This window comes from Rhinopithecus roxellana, chromosome 3 (assembly GCF_007565055.1).
Source record: "Rhinopithecus roxellana isolate Shanxi Qingling chromosome 3, ASM756505v1, whole genome shotgun sequence".
Lineage (NCBI taxonomy): Eukaryota > Metazoa > Chordata > Mammalia > Primates > Cercopithecidae > Rhinopithecus > Rhinopithecus roxellana.
The window spans coordinates 171,349,639-171,375,971 of record NC_044551.1 but is presented as its reverse complement, the minus strand read 5'-3'; the positions used below and the strand labels follow the sequence as shown (position 1 = coordinate 171,375,971).

Here is a 26,333-nt window from a genome sequence, read left to right as displayed (position 1 = left end):
GGATTCGGATGGTGACTCAGGCTGAATCATGGCCCAGCTGCTCCTTGGCAGCCCTCTCTCCCATACTGCCCAAGAGCCTTTCTTTCTCTTTTTCTTTTTTGAGACAGGGTCTTGCTTTGCCTACGATGGAGTGCAGTGTCATGATCACAGCTCACTGCAGCCTCCAATACCTGAGCCCAAGCAATCCTCCCACCTCAGTTTCCCGAGTAGCTGGGACAACAGGTGTGAGCAATTGCACCCAGCTGATTTTTAGTATTTTTTGTAGACAGGGTCTTGTTATGTTGCCCAGGCTGATTTCGAACTCCTGGGCTCAAGTTATCCCAGAGAGCTTATTTGGAAAGCAAAGTTGAACCTTAGGGCAGGGGACAATGAGTTGGGGGTGGACAATAAGGGATGGAGCACTTGAGAGGGAGAAACTGGGCACAAGAGGACCTCTGTGCCCTCTCCACTCTGATATCCTGCAGGTGTGCCCAGGCAGCCCCCACCCGTGCCCCTCATTCTGCCAGGGAAAGGAGTCCTTCTTCCTGGACACTGACCAGGGGCTCCCTCTCTAATCTCAGGGCTGATTTTGGCTCCCCTGCCCTACCTCTTGGCCCTAACGACAACAACAACAATAAACAATATTAACTATTCTAACTGATCACTCCCAATTTACAGACTCTATAATTTACAAAGCACTTTCTCATCAGTATTGCATGTAATTCTCCTACCAGTCCTATGGGGAGTCCTCATTTTGGGACTCAGGAAACCAAGGCTCAGAGAGGTTATGTGAATGTCCACTGCCGCAGCTGGTGGCGTGACAGAGTCAGGAAGCAGGCCTGGTCCGACCTGTAGGAGTAAGCACTAGGGCCAGAAGTTAAGCTGCAGTTGGGTGTGGTGGGCGCACAGTAGGAGGTAGGTGGGGGGACTGCAGGGGCATGGTAGGGCACATGGTAGAGGGCATGGTGGATGCATGGCCAGTGGCTTGCTGTGTGTGGTAGGTTTGTTGTAAACTTTTTCCCTCCATCCTTCTGTAAGTAAATAATTACAGAATGATTTATGCTTTCAAGCTTTCTTTTCAGTGTGTCAGGCCGATATCCCAAGGCTCTCAATCCCACAGCATGGAGCTTCCACTGAGAGGGTAGCTGGGCTGCAAGACCTTTGCTTCTTGAAACCTCCATTTCTTCATCTGAAAAAACGGGTCCAGGCTTCAGGCAGGATAGGCTATTGAGAGGTGCGAGTGAAATCATGATCATGGTGCCCTTGAGGAGCCAGGAAGGACTTCCCAAAGGCTGCTGCTTGTCACATTTTGTTTTCTCTTTTTAAAAAACACCATGGGTGCTGGGCAGAGGGAGCGGTGGGCTTCTGGGAGGCTGGGGGTGGTGCTAACAGGGGAGTGGGTGACAGCTCTTCCTTCCCCTGCCTGGGCTCGGCCTGGTCTTCCCCCACCCTCAGCCCAGAGCCCGTTTCTAGGCAACAGGATGGATGCAGGGATGGTTTGAAGGGGAGAGAGCTATAAATAGGGAAGGGAGAAAACAAAAATAAAGTTCCAGAGAAAGCTGTGGAGCTGCATTACTGGGGGTGGGGGTAGGGAGACCGATGAACAGTGGACACGGGGGACACTCCCCAGCCCTCCATCAGTGGGAGAGGGCAGTTTTCAGGTTAGCCGTCCAGCAAGGGTCCTCAGGGTGCTGACATGGGTGGGAAGGCAGTCTCTATGTGCACAGCAAAGCAGGATGGGGGTGAGGAGGAGAAATCACTTCCAGTCAGAGGACTAAGGAAAGCTCAGAAGAGGGAGAGCTGCAGCAGGCAGAGGTGATGGCTGCTGTCTGGATGGAGGAGGAGGCCGGCAGACAAAGGGAAATCATGGGCAAGGTGAGGTGGGGTTGGATCCACAGATCTCAGGAGGCCTGGCTGGGCTCAGCCTCATGAACACACTGCTGGGGACACACAGACACACAGCGAGGTGGGCTTTTCCTCCACCCGTGACACTTGCCACCCCCCAGGTCTTCCCATACCACCCTCTTCTCCACTAGGTTTCAGCTCCAACCTCCCCTCCTCAGACAACTGACCTGGTCGCCTTATTTTAAGGTTGCTCACTACCTCCTCTTCATCACATTCTCTCACACTGCTCTGCTTTGTTCTTTGTAAAACTCAAGATTACCTCGTTCTATGTAGTTCTTGACCATTTTGTGATCACTAGGTGAGCTCTAGTTGGAGCAGTGACCTGAGGGCTGTTCCCTGCAGCCCCTCCTTCATCTAAGGACAGAGCAGCTGCACCACGCACACTGTTGGATTAAATGAACCCACAACACTTGTGGGCAACACGTGTACATGCGTGAACACTGATGCAGATAGAGCACACTTCCTGCCCATACCACCTTTGTAAGTGTGCACACACAGTTCAAACCCACCCACGTACAGAGCCTCGCTCCCTGGCTCCATGAAATTGCACAAGTGTCCGTAATCTCCACCCTGCTACCTCCACATTTTCCTGTTGCTCATGTCTTTTGTTTATCTCCCCTCAGAGGCAAAGCAGTCCCCTTTTGGAAATTCCAAAGAAGTTGAGCTTTGGAGACAGGCTTGGGGCCGAATGTGGCCTTTGCCACTTCCCAGCAACGGTGACGGTGGGCAGGGTAACTGCCTCTCCAGCCTTCATTCCTTCATCCATAAATTGGGGGTAAAAAACAAGAAAGACTTGAGGGCAGTTTCCAGTGAAATTACTGGAGATAAGCGTTTCATGGTGGGATGTACTGGGCACTTCGGAAATGGGTTGGTCCCTGTCACAAGGGAGAGCCCATGAGATATGTGGGCTCTCACATGCACACGGTCAAGGCTTCTGACACGAGGCTGGTATCTTGGCTGACACTTCTAGCCTGTGCCTGGAATGCACTGACCCTGGCAGATAAGAACACTGGTCTCTGAGCAGAACCATTCTCAGTGGGACCAGATGTGAGGCTTGGCACCCAGGAAGCAGGAATGAATCTCCCCACAAGCCAGATGGCAAACCTGGTTTTGGCGTTTAAAAATGAGGGTCAGGTGCTGGCAGCTGGATTGGAGGCGGCAAACTCAGTCTTTAGAGGCCAGGCAGTGCATGAAAATGAGTGAAGTGGATGGGTGTGATACAAAAGGAGGGGACGGGACTGTGGCCAAGCGGAAAAGGTGTGTCCAGCGTAAAGGCATTCAAATTTTACAATTTTAAAACCTTGTGCTCGCAAATCAAACATATCTACAGGCCAAATTCAGCCTGAGGGCCACGAGTTTGCAATCCCCACGGATTGTGGTTGTGAGAAGCATCTTAATTCAACCAAAAGAGATCTGGAGCTCGTGACATCCTCACGTAAGTGACTCAGAGAATCCAAGACCACTGGTTTGTTCCCCGCTCCCCCCCCCCCCCCGCACCCCCGACCCCCGCATCACGTCTGCCAGCTGCCTCCTACTTCTGGAAATAAAGGTCCCTACCCTACGGGCCAAGGTGACCTGAGCAGAACGGTCTCCCGCAGCGTTCAAGGCCTTCTTTCCAGCTTGGCACCACTTCTCGCCTCCAACAACTTAGGGAAAGAGGCGCTAACACTCGGGGGCTAACTGAATAGAGCAAACTTCTTCCAGCTAGGGGCTGGAGGGCGAGGCAGGCTTGCGGCACGGAATTGAGGTCGCACCGAGGTTTAGAATAGGGTAGGGTCTTGCGCAGGCGAGTTTGGGGGCCTCTGCAGCACAGCCACGCCAAGATCCCGTCCGAGTGGGGCGGGGCCTCTGCGGGACGGGGCGGGGCCTCGGTGCAAGCGCAGAGACAAGCCTCTGCGGCGAGAGGGCAGGGGCGGGGCCACGCGCAGGGAATGCCTGTGCCAATAAAGGCAGCGATTGGGGGTGGGGGGGCGGTGCCTCTGCGCGGAGCCAGCACTATCTCCGCCTCCATCTGTCTCACTCACTCTGAGGCGGTGTTGGGGGCCCCCTAGTGCTGATCCTGATCTGCTCAAGGCTCCCAGGCGGCATCCCAGACCTTTGCGGGCCCTCGCCCACCTCAAACTTTCGGCCTCAAACATTCCGGCGCCTTCGTGGGGGTGGGAGGGTGGAGCACTGGAGGCCAGGGCTCTGCTGGCTCCAGGGGCAGTTGCTCATTTCCCCTCCCCTTAGACAGGTTTTTCTGCGTTGGGCAGGTATGCGCGGGGCTTTGTGCGTGTCCACGTTCTGGAGTGGGAGAGGTCTTTCAGCGCTCGAATGGGAGCGCGCTGGTCTGCACGTGTTGGCCAGCGTGCGTGCACGCGTGTTTGCACGCTTGCGTGGCCAGAGTGCGCACACTTGGGTTCGCGCACTTGGACCCACGGACAGGCACGCGGGGTCCGCACGTGAGTGGGCATCGGCGCGCCTGCGCTACCTGTGCGGCCAGATGTGAGCCCTTCCGCCCCAACACTGCGGCGGCATGGGGCTTCCCTAGATCCTGCACTCCCAGCTGGCACTTTAGGGACCAGCAGGCGGCGCCCGAGGCCACCTTCCCACCTCCCAGCCAACTGCGTGTCCCAGCCCGGGGCACCCTCCCCGACCTGCCATCCGGGGGACAGAGTAGGAGATGGAGACACGAAGCCAGAGGTGGCCAGTCTTGTACCTCGGCTGTGTGTGCCAGACCCCGAAGAGCGCAGAGGGGCAGACTGGGACCTGGAACACCCGCCGCCACGTGCCGCCCCCACCCGGCGCCCAGCCCAGCCCTGCCCGTGCGGCGCCGGCTACAGACAGATTAGCTTTATTCATGGACTCGCGGGGGGCGGCCGGGCCCACCCGCCCGGGACACGCTCACACGGGGGGATGGGGACTCTCCATGCCACAATCACAACACACGACGCCCGCGTTCGGACAGGGCCGGCTGGGGGCGGTGGGAGGGGGGACATGGCACAGCCTGGCTCCTGGTTTTGGTTAAAAAAAATGTTCTCGGGGTTAATGGGAGTGGGGCGGGGTGCTCTGAGGCTGCCCGGGGGCCCCTTGGAGAGCCACTGTCGGGGATGGGGAGGAGCCGTCGCTTCGGATCTTCGTTTAAAAACATATAGAACATGCTACATCCGCGCAGACGCTGGACAGGAGGAGGCAACACTGGAGGGGCGAGGCTCCCAGCCGCGGCCGCAACCCCGGCCCTGTCCACGCCCCAGGGTTGGACGTGGGCGGGTAGGACAGACAGATGGACAGACACTAACACAGGCTCGGAGGAGGTTGCCTCAGAGCGGAAGGAAGATCTCGTGATTGGGGAGAAGGAGTCAAAGGACAGCCCTGGCTCTAGGGGGCGGGGCAGGGACAGGGACAGAATTGTGCTGCTGGTGGGGGCTGTCCTGGGCCCCTACGCCTCTGGCTCATACTCCTGATATTCCTCCTGCATCACAGGGATGGGGGTGAAGTAGAGAAGAGCAAAAGGGAGGAGGAGTTGGAGACCAAATGGCCAAGCCCTGGCCCAATAACCCTCTCCCTCAAGGAGGAATAGTACCTTCCCCTTTTCCCGGGCAGGGGAGGAGCCTGGAAGTTGGGGACAGCAGAGAATTCCTGGGCAGGGGTTCCTGGGGCCCAGCGCTAGACCCTATCTGCCCTCTCCTCCCTGCTCCCACCTCCTGGGGCCTGGGTTCTAGAAGAAGGGTGTCAAGCTCCCTGGCCCAACCATCTCATGCCAGGGATGTCCCACCCCAGCTAGGGACAGCAGTAATCATCCTGGATTCCCAAAGTCCCGCCCAGCCCTGCTGCCCCCTCACCTGGGGTGGATCCTCATAACTCTCCCCTTCTGGCTCCATCAGGGGCTCAATCAGCGGTTCCTCAGCAGCTTCCTGGGCCATTTCCTCTGGCTGTGGGCAGAGAAGGGTAGGGCTGGTGAGGACAACCAGGATGCCCCCCAAATTCCCACACTGGTAAGCTTTGGGCTGGTTGGAGTGGGGAAAGCTAGGGTGGGTTGGCAGAGCAAGGATAATTTCTAATTCAGTTGTTTATTTGGAATGCCTTGGAAGTGGGAGGGAGGTGAAGGGGGAAATTCCCCTGAATCACAGTTAAAGTGACAGTGTGGAGTGGGAGCTGGCTCTCCACAGTGCTCCCCCCATGCATGGCGGCCTCTGCACTTCCATCATTTGGATACTCAGTCACCAGCTTATGCCTCATCCTTTGTGTCAGGCTCTGTGCTGGGCATCGGGACCCCAGAGATAACCCTGGGGGTTCCCCTGGGCTGAAGGGAGCTGGAGGCTCAGGGACAGGGCTGGGCAGGGGCTCTGAGCCATTCCCCGCTACCTTCCACTCATCCCTCCCCCAGGCCCTGTGTGGCCTCATTTCTTCAGCTGTTGCTATTTTAAGATAAGCTGGAAGCCACAGCTCATGGTGTTGCTTGGATGTGTGAGCTAAGACTCTCCCCTCCCCACTGCGTCTGCTGCCCAGACAGGCGCAGACCAGCGGGCATGCATGTGGGTGGGCTGCCAGACACATGGCCAGACACCTGCAGGCGACCACATGTATGTGAACAAACACGGGACTGAGCTGGCTGCACACACAAGCACACGCGACAGCCTGGGATCCATGTACAACCTGTGCAGGGCCTCATGTGGGCTGGCACACACCTGGGATCCAGGAGCAATGGTGCCGAGGAAAGCCTGCCCTGACCACATCTGCACCCTGGGTGTCCCAGTCCCATCCAGGCAGCGTCAGCTCCTTCACATTACCTGTCTAGGTGGGCCCTGTGGGCACGTGAGTTTCCAGCTCCTGACCTGGCTCATTTCCCCACTGCACAGATGGGTATGCCAAGGCCTAGGAGGTGGGGAAACGTTATTTTGCCCCCAAGTCACCCAGCTATGACCAGAACCCAGGGATGGAATGTAGTGTTTAAAATGCCAGCTTGATAGCTGGGGACTGTGGCGCATGCCTGTAGTCCCAGCTACTTGGGAAGCTGAGGCAGGAGAACAGCTTGAACCCGGGAGGCAGAGGTTGTAGTGAGCCAAGATCGCACACTCCAGCCTAGGTAACAGAGTGAGAATCCATCTCAAAAAAGCCAGCTTGAGCACATTGTTTGGAAACAACCCAAATGTCCAACATGAGAAGAATGGATGTGTGCCTTGTGAGCTAATGACACAATGGAATACTACACAACAAGAATGAAGAGCAACAATGCATACAAGAGCAGGGCTGAGTCTCACAAGCTTCCTGATGAATGGAGGAAGCCAGATACAGAATAGAAGAGCATGGACTTCATGATAACCTTTTTTTTTTTTTTTTTTTTTTTTTGAGACAGAGTCTTGCTCTGCGGCCCAGGCTGGTGTGCAGTGGTGCGATCTCTGCTCACCGCAACCTCCGCCTCCTGGGTTCAAGCAATTCTCCTGCCTCAGCCTCCCAAGTAGCTGGGAGTACAGGCATGTGCCACTGTGTCCGGCTAATTTTGGTATTGTTAGTAGAGATGGGGTTTCGCCATGTTGGCCAGGCTGTTCTCAAACTCGTGACCTCAGGTGATCTTTCCACCTCAGCCTCCCAAAGTGCTAGGATTACAGGCATAAGCCACTGCGCCCAGCCTCATGATAACATTTACAATAAGTCAAAAAACACCCAACTAATTTTGTGCTGATAGAAGCCAGGAAGCAAGGCCAGGAACAGTGGCTCATGCCTGTTACCACTCCCAGCATTTTGGGAGGCCGAGGTGGGCAGATCACTTGAGGTCAGGAGTTTGAGACTAGCCTGGCCAACATGGTGAAACCCCGTCTCTACTGAAAATACAAAAATTAGCCAGGCATGGTGGTGCACGCCTGTAGTGTCAGTTACTCAGGAGGCTGAGGCAGGAGCATCGCTTGAACCCAGGAGGTAGAGGTTTCAGTGAGCTGAGATTGTGCCACTGCACTCCAGCCTGGGCAACAGAGTGAGACTCCATCTAAAAATAAAAGTCAGAAAGCAGTTCCCCTTGGAGGGGGATAGGCAGGGCCAGGACTAATGGGAGGTAGGTGAGGCTCCTGGAGTGCAGACGTCAGGGAGGCCTGGCCTCCCTCTCCTGGCCGTGCAAGTGAGACTCCATGAGCGAGTGCCCCAGACACCTCTTTTGTCTCCCCCTAGTCCTGGCCCTGGGGATAGGAACTGGAAGGGGTCACAAGGTGGGGTCCTGGGGGATAATGTTCTGTCTCGAGCTGGCTGCTGGTTACAAGGAGAGTTCCCTTTGTGAACATTTCATGGAGCTGCCAGTTTTCCGCATGTACATTGTACTTCAATAAAAAGTTCACTTAAAAAAAATCCCATAGTCTGTAATCCCAGATACTTGGAGGGCTGAGGCAGGAGGATTGCTTGAGCCCAGGAGTTCAAGATTAGCCTGGGTAACATAGCAGGACCCCATCTCAGAAAACAAACAAACAACCCCAGCCTGGCCACCTGGTAGCTACCTGGCATCAGGCAAGTGATTTTGCTTCTAATCTCAGCAGCCTTGCATGGGAAACGAGGCTGGTGAGGATTCCATGATGATGGATGGAAAGCAAGCTTGAAGCAGAGAGTCTCAGAAATGCAGACCCAGGGTGTGCATGAGTCCCCCCATGCTGCTGGTGGCCCAAGGGGCTGTTGTCTGGGTTATAACTCTACGATCTTGGGCTCCCTTGGGAGGGTAGCCTTGAGGCGTCAACAAGCACCAGTAGGAGAAAGGTGACCAGACAGAAATGATTCTGTTCAACCACCCACATCACAAACAGCCTTGGGGCTGACAGATAGGCTGAACCTGCCTCTCTCTTGCACCCCAGCTCACAGCACTAGGACTGGCCCTGTGCCATCACCAAGCAACTCCAGTGACATGGCCTGAGCTTATCCTCCTGACCACCTTATGAGGGAGGCAGGCAGGAACTGGGGTCTTGGGCAAGTGACTTCACTTCTCTAAACCTCAGTCTCTTCATCTGTAAAATGGGCTGGTTATGGTGCCATATAGGTACATTGTGAAGAGTCAATGAGTTAGTTCATGTAAAACATCTAGGACAGTGCCTGTTCATGAAAGAGATCAATGAATGGGAGTGATTATTGGTAACATGATTATAAGAAATAGGAAGTCATGGCCGGGCGCAGTGGCTCATGCCTGTAATCCCAGCACTTTGGGAGGCCGAGGAAGGTGGATCACCTGAGGTCAGGAGTTCGAGACCAGCCTGGCCAACGTGGTGAAACTCCGTCTCTACTAAAAACACAAAAAATTAGCTGGGCGTGGTAGCGGGTGCCTGTAATCCCAGCAACTTGGGAAGCTGAGGCAGGAGAATCTCTAGAATCCAGGAGGCGGAGGTCACGCCATTGCACTCCAGCCTGGGCAACAAGAGCAAAATTCCGTCTCAAAAATAAATAAATAAATAAAAAATAAAAAAGAGACAGGGCTTGAACTAGAACTTCTGAGTCAAGACCCTGACTTCCAACAGTGGAAGGAACCAACTATGCAAAATGGCAGGAGTGGAGGGCAGCATGGGGTCTCCCACAGCCTGGTGGATGCACTCACACTGAACGTACACTGGTCACCCAAACCCAATGCTGCAGAAGGAGCCCCCAGCCCCATGGAGGCAGGGTCTGCACATGTCCGTGGACAGGCACAGAACGTCCACAGCTAATGCCTGCACACACATGTCATGGGGTCCACTTCCAGGCACACCTGTGCTCACAGGATCCCCTGCAGGCAGACACAGACTGCTTGCGTGATCACGTGGCCACAATCTCTTGCGGGGCACTCACATTATGCAAACCCAGCTCTTTATATCCATGGTTCTCATAATATGCTCCCTGGAACTGCAGCATCAACATCACCTGGGTACTTGTTAGAAATGCAGATCTACCAGCCCCACCTCAGACCTACTAAATCAGAAATTGTAAGGATGGGGCCAATGATCTGTATTTTAACCCAGCCTCTTGGTGATTGATACACACTCAAGCTTTGAGAATATCTAATCTATATTATCTCCAATCTGCATAAGAGTCCTATTGTGTTCACTCACATTTTATAAGCGAACTATCGGGTTCAGAGATATGGTGGGACCTGCCCAGGGTCACGCAGCCAGGAAGTAGTGGAGTTAGGATTCAAACCCAGCTGAGGTTAGGGGTCAGTGGGTTCAGAGCTCACAACTCTTAATCCCCTTTTATTAGGGGGTCCTAGTAGGGGGATCTGTCTCCATGCACACATGAGTGGCCCCCCGGAAACACAACTGCACAGATCACATCCACCCTAGCACAGCTCCCACCTGCTCCAACCTGCCTCAGGGCCTTGGTACTTGCTGTTCCTATGGCCTGAAATTTGCTTGCCACACATCTCAAGGCTGCCTCTCTCATCCCTTGGGTGTCAGCTCAAATGGTTCTTCCTCAGAGAAGCCTTCCCAGCTAAAATAGCCCTCTCACCCCTTGCCTGTCTGTCCCATCGCCCTCTCTGTCTTTTCTCTGTAGCACTTATCCCCGTGGAAAGCAGCCTGGCTGCTGGCTTGCGTTTTACTATCTTCTCCCACTACAATGTCAGCTGCAGGAACGAAGGAACCTATTCACTGCAGCAGCCTCTACAACAATTCCTCTGGCATGGATATTTGTTGAATGAAAAGAAATGAATGAACAATCATTGACACATGCAGACATGGCCAGTAGTCATCTGGGTCATGCTGGCAAGCAGGATACACGCAGACAGCCAGGTCTGGGGGTCCCCATCACTGGGAGCATCACACATCACACCCATGCACACCTTTATTCAGATGCATTCTGAGCTGAGTCTAGCACGGCCCTGCAGGATGGGAGGCAAAGTAGCTTGTGTTCCATGCTGGCAGGATTGGGGGGGTGGGGATGGTGACAGGTTTATTTGTGTGCCTGGTGTGTGTGTGTGTGTGTGCACGTGTGGGTCAGGAGGATCGCTTACCTTCAGATCAGTGGGGAATTCCTCCCTCTTCACCAGGCCTGTGGCTGCTGCGATGTTCCCTGCCCCAGAGAACACAGCTCCTCCCAGATGTGAGGCCTGTTCCTTGGTTTTTTCAGCCACTGGAGCAGGGAGGGGGTTGAGGAAGGGGTTTGGGAGCAAGGGGGAACCATCGATGCCCCACCTTGTATCCCGGGACCTGCCCTTCCCACAGCGCATTCCCGCAGAAGCCTTGGGGGTCTCCCCCCCCTGCCCTCTGGTTCCCGGCCAGATCACCGGCCTAAGTGAGAGAAGGGGCTGGTGCCAGGGCTGGGCTGGTACCTGAAGCCACACCTTGTACCACACCTTCTCGGGTCTTGCTTCCTGCAGGGAGAAAAAGTGGCACATTTAAGGGCTCTGTGCTGAGGGAACAGAAACTCCAGCATAGCATGGTGATGACAAAGTGGGCATCCCGTCACTGCCTCCTTGGTTCCCCACATCCTACAACCTGCACCCCCATGTTAACCCCCCTCTTATCACTGCACTGGGCCCCCACACCTCTGTCTGCAGGAGTTGCAGTTCTCTCTTGCCTGATGCAATACCCCACCCCTCTAGTGGATGTTGGCTGAGGGCCGGTGCTGTGTAAGGTCCTCTGCCTGCCCCATTGCACTTCACTTTTCCCCAGCCCTGGGAGGCGGGTGCTGTTATTGTCCCTGTTTCACAGATGGAAGCTCAGTGTGGGTTCCGCCACTAGGAAGTGGCTGAACTGACATTCAAGTTCCGGCCTTTCTGACCCTAAAACTTCAGCTACCAACCACTCTAACAGCATGTAGCCCAGGATGGGAGGCAGGTGGGGGGTGGGAGTAGGGGTGGAGCTGGGAGGCGACAAAGCTATATATTTTGAAAGGTTCCCCTCGTGCCCAATGCACCACTGCCCACAGCCCACTGCCCCATTCCATTTTCTTTAAAGATTCTCTTCTAGGCCGGGCGTGGTGGCTCAAGCCTGTAATCCCAGCACTTTGGGAGGCCGAGACGAGCGGATCACGAGGTCAGCAAATCGAGACCATCCTGGCTAACATGGTGAAACCCCGTCTCTACTAAAAAATACAAAAAAGTAGCCGGGCAAGGTGATGGGCGCCTGTAGTCGCAGCTACTCGGGAGGCTGAGGCAGGAGAATGGCATAAACCCGGGAGGCAGAGCTTGCAGTGAGCTGAGATCCGGCCACTGCACTCCAGCCTGGGCGACAGAGCGAGACTCCATCTCAAAAAAAAAAAAAAAAAAAAAATTCTCTTCTCCTAACAGGGGTGCAAACCCCTTCTTTTGGCCAGAGTAGGGGGTATCAGGCTCAGGGTGGGTCTAAAGGTGATGTGCAGATTGTGACTGGCACCCATGGCATTGGCTGGGACTTCCTAGGAGGGTAGCAACTTGGTCACATCAAAATGGCTGGGGGCTGCTGGGAAGGCCAGAGGGCCTGATCTGGGCTGGAGGATGAGAGCCGGAAACGGGGCAGGGAGTATCCCGTCTGACAATGTGGCAACACAGAAAACAGTGATGGAGCCAGAACTGGGTGTCTAGGCAGGCTGAGCCTGGCAGGGGTTTGGGGTGAGAGGCTAGCGTGGGAAGACAGGGTTCTCAGGGCGACAGCCAACCAGCACCCAGAAACAGGAGGGGCAGGCTGCATGCTCCCCTTTCACTCCTCCCACAAAACATCAGTTTCCACCTACTCTGTGCCAGGCCCTGGACCAATCTCTCACTGTCTGAAGTGGGTAAGAGAAGAACAGATTCAGTTCCTGGACCTCAAGTAGTGGGGAGAGGACTTCCAGCCTCCAAGGACTGTGTGAGGAGGGAAGGGACACTGCCTGGGCCTTGAGAAATGGGGAGCAGATGGACATCAGAAAGGAAATTGCAGAGGGTATCCTAGGCCCAGGGACCCACTTAGACAAGGCAGAGCAATGTGCTTTCAGGACAGTCCATGTGCCAGGAGCCATGGGTGTGGTGGGAAACGTAAACTGAGGCAGGACCATTAAGGGCACTGAATGCCAGGGTACAGGGAGCCAAGGCTTTAACTTGTAGGAACTGGGGTCCATCAGGGGCTCCCAGGCAGAGGGAGGAACAGGAAGTGCCAATCTAAGGGGAAGAGCAGTATGGCTTGGAGGGGCTGAGTCTATTATCAGAGAGACAATGTCAGGGAGCCAGAGGCCAGCAGGAATGAAAGACCTTGGGGAGGAGGCAGGAGAGAGGCCAGAGCTGGTATCAAGCAGACATGCAATTTAGCCTTCTCCCGGTCTCCATTGCCACCGCCCTCATCCCTGCCACCCTCATCCTGTGGCTTTACCATCTCCCATCAGACCTCTCTGCAGTTGTTCTGTCCCCAGAGGCCCAAGTGACCTTTCTAAACTAATCACATCATGGCAGTCCCTTGCTTACAATCTCTCATGGCCATGATAACAACGTTTTGCCCTGGCCTGCAAAGGGCCCTCGTGAACTTCTGCCCATCACTCTGACCTCACCTCCTACCACTGTTTCCTGCCTTGCCCCCAGCTCACCCCAGGGCCTTTGCACCTGGCTTTTCTGCAGCCCTGCCCCCTCTTACTACTCAGGGATGAGGCATTCTCTTCGGGGAGCCACTGGATGTCAACTTGCACTACTGAAATGCTCTGTATCACCATCAGGAGAGCAGGAACCATTCTTTCCTGTTCATTGTGAAACCCCAGCATTCGCAGGAGGCCTGGCACATAATAAGTGGACACAAAATATTTTTCAAATGGCCACAATCCAAATATGCTACGACCCTGGGCAAGTTATCCAACCCTGGCCTTTCTCCTGATACCAGCCGGTGGTTGCAAGGAAAGCGGATGGGGAGGAGAGATGGCAATGGTAAGACCACAGGAGTCTTGATGCAGGTGGACCTGGAACGCAACTCAACTTGGCCTTGGAGGTGCTGGAGGGAGGCGCCACAAGGGGAGGGGTGGGGCTTCCGACTCTATAAAGCTCGGTTCAAACCCCAGTTTCAGCATTTACCAGCTGGGTGACCTTGGGCAAGGTACTTAGACCTCTGGGAAGCCCAGTTTCCCTTATCTGTAGAATGGGCTGGAGCATTAAATGAGGAAATGGATGTTATGACATTTTACCCAGTACTTGGCATACAGCAAGTGTTCAACACCAGGTAACTAGTAATAATGGTAATAAGGATAAGAAAAAGGAGGTTCTCTGCTTTCATCACTGCACCGGTCCCTGGCCTTTCAGCTGGAGCTCCCCCTCATCAGCCGGCCCGTGTCCCCATTTCCGGATACAGACCCAGGCTTCTATGGGCTGGCTATGTCCCCCGTGACCCCTGCTGACCCCGCCCCATCTGCTGACTCATATTCTCCTCCCCAGAACCCCCCTTCCCGGGACCCGGCCCCAGCTCTACACTCTTGGGGGATCCCCAGCTCTGCAGCCCCAGAAACCCCGCCCCTCGCCCACCGACGTAGAGGACGCCCTCCTTGGTCTTCTCCGCCGCCTCGGTGACCCCCTGCTTGGTTTTCTCCGCGGCTGCCACAACGCCCTCCTTGGCCATGGACAGGCCCTTCATGAACACGTCCATCCTGGAGACCTGGGGAGGGCGATACACGGGCACCGGTGCTCTGGCCCCGCACCCTTCCGAGGGACGTGGGTCCCCTCCTCCTCCCGAGACCGCGGCACCCTTCTGGACCCTGAGCCCCCTCCCGCTTTCCCCCATCCCACCCCACTCCCCAGTGGGAAGCCTCAGGGCCGCGGAGAGTCCTAGCGTCCTTGAAACCCGGAGATGCGGGAGGGGCCACCGCCTCTGTTATCCGGGCCCTGCAACCTGCAGCCCCGTGGAACTGGAGTGCTGGTTCGGCGCGAAGATCCAGGACCCGCCTGTACACGCACGGCAGAGTCACACGGTCTTGCACACAAACATACACCATGGACAAGCTCACGTGCACACACAGGACACGCAGACGCTACAACGCGCGTGAACACCCCGACCCACACGGGCGCGGACACACGTCCCCACAGCCTCCCGGGCAGCTGCAAACACCGGAGCATACTCACATACTCCGGGGTGCACACTGACGTGCATCCCCGGACCCCCCTCCATTTTCCATCCCCTTCCCCAGCTCCCTCCTGCCGCCTCAGTCCCCTCTCCACCCTCATCCCGTTCCCCATCCCCGGCGCGCGGCCGCCTCACCTGGATGCGGGGCCGGGGCTGGGGATGGAGCGGTGGCTGCGGCGGGCGGACGCGGGGGCTCCGCTAGGCTGGGCCGGGGTGGACTAGGGGCCGGAGCGGGGATAGGGCCGGGGTCAGCCGCCTGGGTCGCGGGTCCTGAGCAGGAGCGCAGCAGTGCCCGGGTCTCGGGTGCGTCGCCAGCCACCGCTAGTTCCTCCCGCCCTGCGAGCTCGCGCGCTCCGGCTCCGGCTCTGGCGCTGCGGCAGCTCTGAGCTCAGCACCCAGCTAGCGGCCGCGCCGCCCCCTCGGCCTGATTGACAGGGGGCGGGGAGGGTGACTGCGCGTAGCCGAAGAGCCTCCCGGGGCGGGCCCTGGACGCGCCCCTGGGGGCCCCGGCCGTAAGACTCTCGTAGTCTGTTGGGAGGTGGAGGAGGGGGACAATGCGGCGTGCGAAGAGTGGGGAAGAAATCACGCGATTGGATTTGGAGTTCTGCTGGGCTCGAATCTCAGCTGTGCTTTTTATTAACCGTGGGACCTTGAGCTACTTGGTTCTCCTTTCTGAATGACAGTTTCCTCCTCTGTAAAACAGGAATGGTTAATTCAACGAATGTTTACTGAGCGCTTAGACAAGTGGTGCAGGTTCAAGGCTGGAGGCAGTGGTAAAGGAAAACAAGGTTCCTGGTCTGGGGAAGCTTACCATGGGGGTGTTTGTACGTGTGTGTGTTCGTGTGCTCAGCGGAGGAAGACAGGACAGAAAATAAACGGATCAACATCGAAAGCAACAAAGTCATTACAGCTTGTAAGTTGTGAAGGTAACGGTGATGTAACACGGGGACTAGAGGAGGGGTGCTTGAGACAGGGTGGTCAGGGAAAGCCTCCACCAGCAGGTGAATTGTAGAGACTCCAGAGAGGCACCATGGCACCACAATGGGTGAGGACAAGATCCATAGAAAGTGCAAATGCAAAGGCCCCAAACCAGTACTGTGCTGACAAAAGACAGCGCAGCTGGAGAGTCAGGATGGAGGGAGGTGGAGAACAAAACCACATTTTTGTGTGCTTATGGTGGGGACTGTCAAAATGATCACAGAATGCCAGGCACACAGTAGGCCCTCAGTTGGTGCTATGATAGAATTATGCCCAAGAAGCTGTAGTATCCCAGAGGAAGGGGACTCTGACAGCTTAGGGGAGTCAGGAAAGGACATAAAAAGAGGTGACATCTGAACTGTGGCCTGGCAGGAAGGGGAACACTTCATCTAGCAGGCTAGGGAGAAAGAGAATTTTTGGCTATGGGTACAGCATGAGCAAAGGCACTGTGGCCAGAAATGCAGGGTGTGTAAGTGACAGGTAATTAGGTAAGGGGGCCACCAGCAGCCAGACTGCAAAAAAAAAAAAAAAAAAAAAGAAAAGAAAAGAAAAAGAAAAAACCCAACCAACCAAACAAACAAAAAACGTTCACAGGCCGCTGGTAGAACTGCAAATTGGCGCAGACATTTTGGAAGGCAATTTGGCAGTGCTTACCAAAAGCATAAATGCATGCGCCTTTGGAGCCAACAGCTCCCCTTCCAGGAATTGATCCCGTGTGACTCTAGTCATACATGCACACAAAGATATCTATGCAAGGATTCACTGTAGCATGTTTTTTTGTAGCGAAAAACTGAAAATGATCTAAATGATTACCTGTACAGGACTGGCTAGCTAACTGTGGCATGTCCACCCAGTGCAGTGCCACACTATGGTTGGGAAAGATGAGCTAGACCCATGTGTGCTGACATGGGAGTGTGCCAAGATGTGGTGTTAAGTGGGAGAAGCAAGGTGCCAAACTGCAATGTGTGGAATGAGCCAATTTTGATACAAAGGGAATTATATTTTATGTATAAGTATTTATAATTTTCTATGTGTCAAATATATATTATATACTAACATATACATACTTATCACATACTATATACATTATACACAGACACTTTATATATAAACATACACATATTTATGGCTAGATATACAATTCTTTTTTCTTTTTCTTTTTTTTGAGATAGAGTCTCCCTCTGTCACCCAGGCTAGAGTGCAATGGTGCAATCTTGGGTCACTGCAACCTCCACCTCTAGGGTTCAAGCAATTCTCCTGCCTCAGCCTCCCAAGTAACTGGGATTACAGGCATGTGCTACCACACCTGGCTAATTTTTGTATTTTTAGTAGAGACAAGTTTTCACCATATTGGCCAGGCTGGTCTCGAACTACCGACCTCAAGTGATCTGCCCTCCTAGGCCTCCCAAAGTGCTGGGATTATAGGCATGAGCCACCTCACCTGGCCACACATCTGTAATACTTTCTGAAAAAACTGTTAAAGGGCGTTATACCTAGGAAATGGGACTGAGAGGGTTCCGGGAAGGAAGTTTCACATTCCATTGTCTTCCTTCCTGGTGCTGTTTGATTATTTTCCCTTGGATAGTATTTTACTTGTATTATTTTAAGAACTAGCGGCTGGGCGCGGTGGTTCGAGCCTGTAATCCCAGCACTTTGGGAGGCTGAGGCAGGCGGATCACGAGGTCAGGAGATCGAGACCATCCTGGCTAACACAGTGAAACCCCATCTCTACTAAAGATACAAAAAATTAGCTGGGCATGGTGGCGGGCGCCTGTAGTCCCAGCTACTCAGGAGGCTGAGGCAGGAGAATGGCGTGAACCCGGGAGGCATAGCTTGCAATGAGATGAGATCGCGCCATCGCACTCCAGCCTGGGCGACAGAGCAAGACTCCATCACCAAAAAAAAAAAAAAGAACTAGCATGGAGGATACCTGTAATTATTTTTGGTCTGTCAGCATCAGAATTCCCCCTTCCCATGTTTAAAGGGGTCCCCCACCTTCTGAGGCAGAACCCACCTTCCCCTTTGAGAGATGACCATGCCAAATAATTGCTTTCTCAGTCTTCCTTGCAACCAGGACATGTGACTGACAGGTGCAGCTCCAGACTTGGGACCTGAGCTAGTCCCAGGAAGCAGCAGGGAAGGAGGCGGGGGTGTGTTCTGGTGTGGAAAAGTGGTGGTGGCAGCTCCTGCCAAGGATCATTGGCAGCAGTGACACTCACTGTGGGAGTGTCCAACACCAACAGGACAAGCTGCACTGTCCATGCCCAGCCATGGTGTTGGGATTCTTCATGGGTCTGCCTGGTAGTGGGATTTGGGGCATCATTTCAGGCTGTGTGGTCACCAATGTGGATCTTCTAGCTATCTTGGAGATTATTTGAGCCGTCCAGTATTTTCTTTTTTTTTTTTTTTAAGAGATAAGGCTTCACTGAATCGCCCAGGCTGGAGTACAGTGGCACATCAATCATAGCTTACTGCAGCCTCGAACTCCTGGTCTCAAGCGCTTCTCCCATCTCAGCCCCTTCAGTAGATGAGACTACAGGTGCATGCCACCATGCCTGACTAATTTAACAAATATTTATTATTTGTTTGTGATTTACTTATTTTTTGTAGAGATGGGGTATTTGTTTGTCATTTACTTATTTATTTTTTGTAGAGACGGAATCTCACTAGGTGGCCCAGGCTGGTCTCGAACTGCTGGCCTCAAACTGCTGGCCTCAAGTGATCCTCCCACCTCAGCCTCCCAAAGTGCTGGGATTACAGGTATGAGCCATCGCACCTGGCCCATGAGCTGCCCAATATTTAATAAACTCCTTATCTGCTTAAATCACCCAGAAGTGATTGCTGTGGCTTGGGATTAAGAACTCCTGATGCCAGAGTATGAGATAAAGAAAGATGAAGGAGGATGGAGGAGCGGGGGGAGAAAGAGGAAGGGAGAAAGAAGATGAAATGAAGCAATGAAGCGTATCTGAACTTCAGATCACAGGAAACGGGAAGTCACTGAATGACTTTAAGCACAAGAGACCTAATGAGATTTACAGTTTATGGGGCCAAATGGAGATGGGTTGGAGGAGGATAAAACTGGCTGTAGAAGGATCAGTAGGGGGCTGGGGCAGACTCCAGAGGAAGGAAAAGGACGCCTGAATTACAGAAGCCCCGGTGGGGCTGGAGCAGGGCTGGAAGGAGAGATGTGAATATCACTTGGGAGTAACTTATTAGGTGTTACGGGAGAGGGAGAAGGACAAGTCGAGGAAGATTCCCAGGTTTCTAGGTTGGACAATGGAGTGAGTGATGCTGCTGCAAAATGAAATAGGCAAGAGGGGGTGGAGCAGCTTGGTGGGAGATGATGATGAGCTTGCCTGGGGGAATGATAGACAAGCTGGAGGAGGTGTCCAGCAGATAGTAGAGTATCTGAGCCCAGAGCTCAGGAAAGCACTCCAGGCTGGTTTCAGGTACAAATTTGAGCCACAGTGTACTCAGAATTCTTTAACAAATGACACAAATGGCTCTCCAAGGTTGGGGCGGGAGAAGGGCAGGCGGGAAGGAATACCTACATTTGTAGTTTGCCAATGTCTGTGGGGTAAAATACACCCACCATAGTTGATTCCAAGCTGTCAGTGTGACGTCACCGAACAGAAAATTGGTTCAGTTATCTAGAATTTTCATGATACAGATAACGTAGATAAAAATAACCTTAAGAGCACAGATAATAGTAAAATAACTAGGAAGTTATGCGTTTTGAGTATTATCTATCTTTTTAACATAATTTAACTATAACTTTATATGATTTAATGTTTAACAATGTAATGGCTTTAACAACTGGCTCACACAATTCCTGAAGTTTTCTTTTTCTTTCTTTTTTTTTTGAGACGGAGTCTTGCTGTGACGCCCAGGCTGGAGTGCAGTGGTGCGACCTCGGCTCACCGCAACCTCTGCCTCCTGGGTTCAAAGGATTCTCCCGCCTCAGCCTCCCAAGTAGCTGGGATTACAGGTGCCCGCCTCCACACCTGGCTAATTTTTGTATTTTTAGTAGAGACGGGGTTTCACCATGTTGGCCAGGCTGATCTCAAACTCCTGACCTCAGGTGATCCACCCACCTTGGCCTCCCAAAGTGCTGGGATTACAGGCTGAGCCACCGTGCCCAGCCCAATTCCTGAAGTTTTAACAATTGTTCTTGTGAGCCAAGTGAGATCAGTGCCCCACTGGGTTTGGAGTCATTAGCATAGAGGTGGTGGCTGGAGTCACAGGGCTGAGTGTGATCCTCCAGGGGTGCATAGAGAGTAAAAAGAAGAGAGTGCCCAGAACAGACTCCTGAGATGCTGCAAACTTCAGGGGTGGCCAGAAGCAGAGTAACCTGGAGAAAGACTGAGAAGGCCCTGGCAGTGAGAAAGAAAGAGAAGCTAAAGAGAGTGCACAGAGACCTTGGGGATAGCGATCGACTAGATAAATGCTAGAGGGAGACTGAAGGAGACCAGCAGTGGAGAGTCTGCGATGGACGGGCGGCAGGTGGGTAGTTGGGAAGCTGAATAGCAGTGAGCCCAAAGAAGGAAGGGGCAGCAGGGGACAGCTTGCAGGAGAAAGTGACATTCGAGCTGGGTTTTGAAAGATGAGAAGGACCTTACAGGTGGTGGTAACCATTCCCAGCAAGGGATCTAGCAGGTAGGAAAGTCCAGCGTGTCAAGGTAACAGAAAATAGGTTAAATTCTGAGTCAGGCAGGAAGTTCGTCTGGCTGCTAGCACAGAAGCTTAGGCAAAGCAGGCATTTGTTCTTTCACTTAAACAAGTTCAGTGGTGGGCAGTCCACAGGTGGTGTGATGACTTCACAGGTATCAGGAACCAAGACTCCTACATTTCTGGTGTACCATTCTTAGTACATGAATTTCATCCAAATGGCCCAAGATGGCTGCTGCAGCTCCTGTGATCATGTCAATGCAGACAGCAGGAAGAGGGGAGGGGAGGGTAAAAAGAATACCTGCCAGTTGTCTGTCTTTTTCTTTCTTTCTTTTCCTTCCTTCCTTCCTTCCTTCCTTCCTTCCTTCCTTCCTTCCTTCCTTCCTTCCTTCCTTTTTTTTTTTTTCTTTGAGACGGAGTCTAGCTCTGTTGCCCAGGCCTGAGTGCAGTGGTGTGATCTTGGCTCACTGCAGCCTCCGCCTCCCGGGTTCAAGCGATTCTCCCGCCTCAGCCTCCTGAGTAGCTGGAACCACGGGCACATGCCACCATGCCCGGATAATTTTTGTATTTTTAGTAGAGACAGAGTTTCACCATGTTTGCTAGGCTGGTCTTGAACTCCTGACCTCAGGTGATCTGCCCGCCTCAGCTTCCCAAAGTGCTGGGATTACAGGCATGAGCCGCTGTTCCTGGCTAGATTCACCAATTATTAACATTTGCTACATTTTTCTCTCTTGCTCCGTATGTGCTTCCCTCAGAAGAAGGGGGCACGGATACTGGGTCACCACTTTCTAGCAGGATGGATCCTTTCCCCCGCCACATACCCCTACCACCCTTTAGAGCATGGGGTGGCAAAGCTCGGGCTCGTGGGCCTCCGGTGGCCAGTCCCTAAACCTGCAAGTCCTCAGGACTTCTCACTGTTTTTGTTCTCTCTTTCCCCAGGAAATGGGCCTTTCCATTCTTTTCTTCCTCTCCCCTTCCTAGGAATGTACTCTGGAAGCTTCTCGGAAGGGAACATGACAAAAGGTGGGAAAGGTTTTAGAGAAAATCCTAGTTGCAGCAGCTGGAGCAGAGAGTTCTCTTAAGCAGATCCTGGGGATCCCAGCCCCACCTGGATTCTACAAATATCCAGATTTGCCTTTGTAACTGTGTGTGTGGCGCCTGGCAGATTAAACATTTAGCAACATTTCTGCTATCCAGAGGCCTCAGAGTCCTGCAGGGCAGGCAGGATGGAAAGCTGAGAACAGGGAGGGGAATGGGGGACATTTACTGAACATCTACAATGCCAAGTACATTCACAGCGCCAAGTACTCCATCCATTATGTCATGACGTCCTCACAGCAATCCTTCAAAGCAGGCATTTTCATTCCCATTTTACAGATAAGGGAATTGATACCCAGAGAGGGAAAGTCACTGGCCTTTGTTCTTTTCAATCAGTCTTCCCTGAGTGCCTACCCAGTGCCAATATCATTCCAGGTACAGGAGCTGCAGCAGGAAATAAGACCAATGAAGCCCTTGCCCCTCTGGAACTCAGCATTCTAGTAGGATGGGCAGACAATTCACAACTAGTAACCACAAAAGATGTTTCCACTGTGCTGCTCTTGTAAAAATCATCAGCGACGCTCACTTTGCTAAATCTATTGACCAATCCTCCCTGCTCCCTCTGACTTCTGAGTACTTCCCATAAACCAGATGCTGTTGTAGGCCCTGGGGACACAGCTGTGAACAAGAGAGGCCCTGGGGGCTGGGCGTGGTGGCTCATGCCTGTAAGCCCAGCACTTTGGGAGGCCAAGATGGGTGGATTACCTACGGTCAGGAGTTCAAGACCAGACTGGCCAACATGACGAAACTCTGTCTCTACTAAAAACACAAAAATTATCCAGGTGTGGTGATGTGCGCCTGTAATTCCAGCTACTCAAGAGGCTGAGGGAGGAGAATCACTTGAACCCGGGAGGCGGAGGTTACAGTGGGCCAAGATCGTGCCACTGCACTCCAGCCTGGGCAATAGAGCAAGACTCCGTCTCAATAAATAAATAAATAAATAAATAAATAAATAAATAAATAAATAAAATAAAAGGGCCTTGGGGACCTTGAGGAAGGCAAGGGATGAGTAAAATAAATCAGTAAAATATATGGTGTGTCAGGAGGTGACAAATCCTGGGGGCAGTCAGGGAGGAGAAGCAGAGGAATTGCTGCACTGGGGCTGAGGGGTCGAACAGTCACATACGATGGGCAGGGATCGTCTCCCCTGAGAGACGCTAGGAAGTGAGGGGACAGCCTCTGGAAATCCTAAGGCAGGAGGTGGCTGGCACATCTGCAGATCTGCATGACTGAAGACCACCGTGGTTGCAGCAGAGGGAGGGAGAGGAGGGCTGGAGGGATGAGGGCCTTGTGGGCTCCTGCGCTGTGAACAGAGGAGGGAGTGATCCAGATTTCATTTTAATGGCTGCTGTGTAGGGGGTAGGGAGTGGACTATTCCTGGGCAAGGGTGAAAGCTGGGGACCAGTTCAGAGGCCATCACCATCACACAGGCAGCATGACTGTCACTTGGGCTGGGATGGTGGCAATGGACACCAAGAGAAGTGGTTGGGTCCTGGATGTTCTGAAGGGAGAACTGGTCATGGCATGTGCTAACATGTGAGAGACAGAGCCCCAGGACCATTCCAACGTTTTCGGCTGAGCAGTTGGAAGGGTGGAGAAGACGGTTGGAAGAGCAAGTCTGGAGCGGGGCAGAGGAGGTGTCAGGAATTCAGCTTTGGACATGGTAGCTCTGAGATGCACATTAGATACCCAGATGGAGCTGTCGGGCAGGCAGTTGGATATGCTCTTCTGGATTTCTGGTGGCGGCTAAGCATGTCACCGTCTCAATGACATTCAATGCCCATTACTGGATAAGGGCATGAAACAGCAAGTACTGATAGAACAGAGAAGAGGTGCCAGGGCTGAGTCCTAGGGCCTTCTGATTCAAAGAGGAGAAACCATTTTGTTCACAGCTGTGCTTCCCAGAGCCTAAAATGGTGTCTGGCACAAAGTAATTGGTAGGTCATCATTTTTTGAATGAATAAACGAAATAAGTAGTGTTAAGCGCTAAGAAAGAAATAGAACAGGGTGATGAGTTCGAGGGCATGGGGGAGAGTGCTCTTCTCTAGATAGGGTAGCAGTCAGGGAAGGCCTCTTTGAGAAGGTGACATTTGAACCAAGCCCAGAAGGACAACGAGAAGTTCTGTAAAAAGTTGCTGCGAAAACTGAAAGTGCAAAGGCCCTGAGGCAGGAACAAATCTGGCCTTTTGGAGGCTCCATGTGCTCAGGGTATGGGAGGCTGGATCGCCCAAGAACTTTGCAAGCCCAGGATCTGGACTTTGGATCACATCCTGGGTGTCCTGGAGGTTTTTTTTTTTTTTTTTTAGATACAGTTTCACTCTGTTGCCCAGGCTGGAGTGTAATGGCGTGATCTTGGCTCACCACAACCTCCACCTCCCCAATTCAAGCAATTCTCCTGCCTCAGCCTCCCAAGTAGCTAGGATTACAGGTGCCCGTCACCATGCCCAGCTAGTTTTTGTTGTTGTTGTTGTTTGTTTGTTTGTATTTTTAGTAGAGACAGCGTTTTACCATGTTGGCCAGGCTACTTTTGAACTCCTGACCTCAGGTGATCCACCTGCCTCGGCCTCCCAAAGTGCTGGGATTACAGGCGTGAGCCATCACACCTGGCCTTGGTTTTAAACAAAGAAGTTATGTGACCAGATTAATATTTTAAATGATCCCCCCGAGGAACCTGGAGAACTTTCTGTAGGAAAGCAGGAGTGGAAGCAAATGGAGTGTCAGGAAAGACTCATGTAGCAGCCAAAGTCATAGTCAGCTTTCCTGGGGTCAGAGGAGTCGGGAGGGAGAGGAATGGGCAGATTCAAGATATTTTAGGAACAGGATGGTAGGGCTGGGATTCAAGAGCCCCTGCTGGTTCAATCCCAACATGAAGATGTCCCCCATAGACAGACTTGGGAGGACTCAGGGAGGGGCCAGAATGCCTGTAGGGCCAGGGGGTTGCTCTTAAGGTCTCTCCTTAGTCACGTCAATCCAAGATTCCAGCGGCTTCCCCAGGCTGGAAGCTGTGGGAGGTGGTGGGAAGGGGTGCTGTGGCTGGGAGGGCCATTCCATGCTGGGCTCTGGGCCACAGTTGTAAGGTAGCTAAGACCATGCCCGGTACTGGGGGACAGCCCTTCCTTCCTTTTTCTTCATCAGATCTAGATTCCTGGCCAGCACAGTGGCTCACACCCGTAATCCCAGCACTTTGGGAAGCAAAGGCAGGAGAATGGCTCACACCTGTAATCCCAGCACTTTGGGAAGCAAAGGCAGGAGAATCACTTGAACCCTCCCAGGCTGATCTGAGACTAGTCTGGGCCACATATTGAGACCCCATCTCTTTTTTTTTTTTTTAATTGAAAATTAGCCAGACATGGTGGTATGCACCTATAGTCCCAGTTCCTCGGAAGGCTGAAAAAGGAGAATGAACCGAGGAGTTTGAGGCTGCAGTGAGCTATGATCATGCCACTACACTCCAGCTTGGGCAACAGAGTGAGACCCTGTCTCAAAACAACAACAAAAAAATCTAGATTCGTGATCTCTACCCAGCCTGGTCCTCCTCCAGTGCTCCCTCTGTCCAAATTTCTTCAATGCTCCTCCCACGGAGAGCGGGCAGTATGTCCTCTCCCTTGAATCTGGGCCTGTGACTCTAGTAGAATACAGCGGGTCTGATGTGGTGCCAGGTTTCAGGCCCAGGTCTTAAGAAACTGGCAGCTTCTGCTTCCTGTCTCCTGGGAGGCTTGCTCTGGGAACCCAGCCAGCACGCCGTGAGGGAGCCAAGCAGCCACATGGAGAAGCCACGCAGAGCGATCCTGGCCAGCACCCCCAGCTGAGGCTCTGGCGGACAGCTGGCATCAGCTGCCCCACGTGTGAGTGAGCAGATGACTCCAGCCCCAACCTGTAAGCCACCCTAGCTAACCTCCCTTTGGAGGAGAGCTGGGCTGTCCCACATTGCAGGCTTGTGAGCATAATAAATGATGATGATTGTTTTAAGCCACTAAGTTTGGGGTGGTTTGTTGTGCAGCAATAGGTAAGTGGGACACAGTGCTTCACCCCTCCAGGGCCTACCAAATATCACTGAGTTTTCCTTCTACATACCCCTTGAATCTATCATCACCTCTCCATCTTCTCTGCCACCCCATCTGTCACCTGGACGACTACATTAGCATCCTAGTCAGTGTTTTCCCACATCTTCTTGCAGCCACAGGGGTCTGTTTCCTGCACAGCAATCCAGAGAACCTGCTGAAAAGCATATCTGATTGCCTCCCCAGCCAGTCTGCACACACTCGGAATGCTCAGTGGCTCCCCACTGCCCCTAGGATCAGGCTTACCCATTTCTTTCCCCCTTTGCCTTCGCCCGCACTGGCTTGTCTTCTCGTCCACTGGTATTCCACATTCCCTTTGCCCCAGGGCATTTGCACATGCTGTTCCCACTCCCAGAGATGCCCTCCCCGACCCAGTTAATTATTTCCTATTATTTCTTGTTCATGCTTTAGGTCTCAGCTCAAATACCACCTCTCAGTGAGCTTCTTCCAACCCAGTGGTTCTTAAAACGGGGTCCCTGACCAGCAGCATCTGGGAACTTGTTAGAAATACAAACATCCTGGGCCAGGCACATTGGCTCACGCATGTAATCCCAGCACTTTGGGAGGCCAAGGTGGGCAGATTGCTTGAGTCCAGGTGTTCAAGACCAGCCTGGGCAACATGGAGAAAACCTACCTCTACAAAACAAAACAAAACCACCACCAACAACAAAAACTAGCT

The 26,333-nt window shown here is 53.1% G+C and overlaps 1 protein-coding gene across 6 annotated transcripts; it reads right to left on the bottom strand.

Moving 5' to 3' along the window:
* Nucleotides 1-4,701: 4,701 nt before the first annotated feature.
* SNCB (synuclein beta) lies at nucleotides 4,702-15,259 on the bottom strand. Of its 6 annotated transcripts, XM_010386390.2 has the most exons (7): nucleotides 14,985-15,233; nucleotides 14,516-14,671; nucleotides 14,255-14,384; nucleotides 11,132-11,173; nucleotides 10,814-10,932; nucleotides 5,706-5,795; nucleotides 4,702-5,335 (listed from the first exon to the last, which is right to left on the bottom strand). In XM_010386390.2, exons 3-7 carry the CDS (start codon nucleotides 14,373-14,375, stop codon nucleotides 5,303-5,305), a joined length of 405 nt encoding a protein of 134 aa, XP_010384692.1. In that variant the 5' UTR covers nucleotides 14,376-14,384; nucleotides 14,516-14,671; nucleotides 14,985-15,233; the 3' UTR covers nucleotides 4,702-5,302. The 6 variants fall into 6 exon arrangements, with proteins under 6 accessions (XP_010384692.1, XP_010384694.1, XP_030783225.1 ...); XM_010386392.2 differs by lacking the exon at nucleotides 11,132-11,173 and having other exon boundaries at nucleotides 14,985-15,259; XM_030927365.1 differs by lacking the exon at nucleotides 5,706-5,795 and having other exon boundaries at nucleotides 14,985-15,254.
* Nucleotides 15,260-26,333: the final 11,074 nt, after the last annotated feature.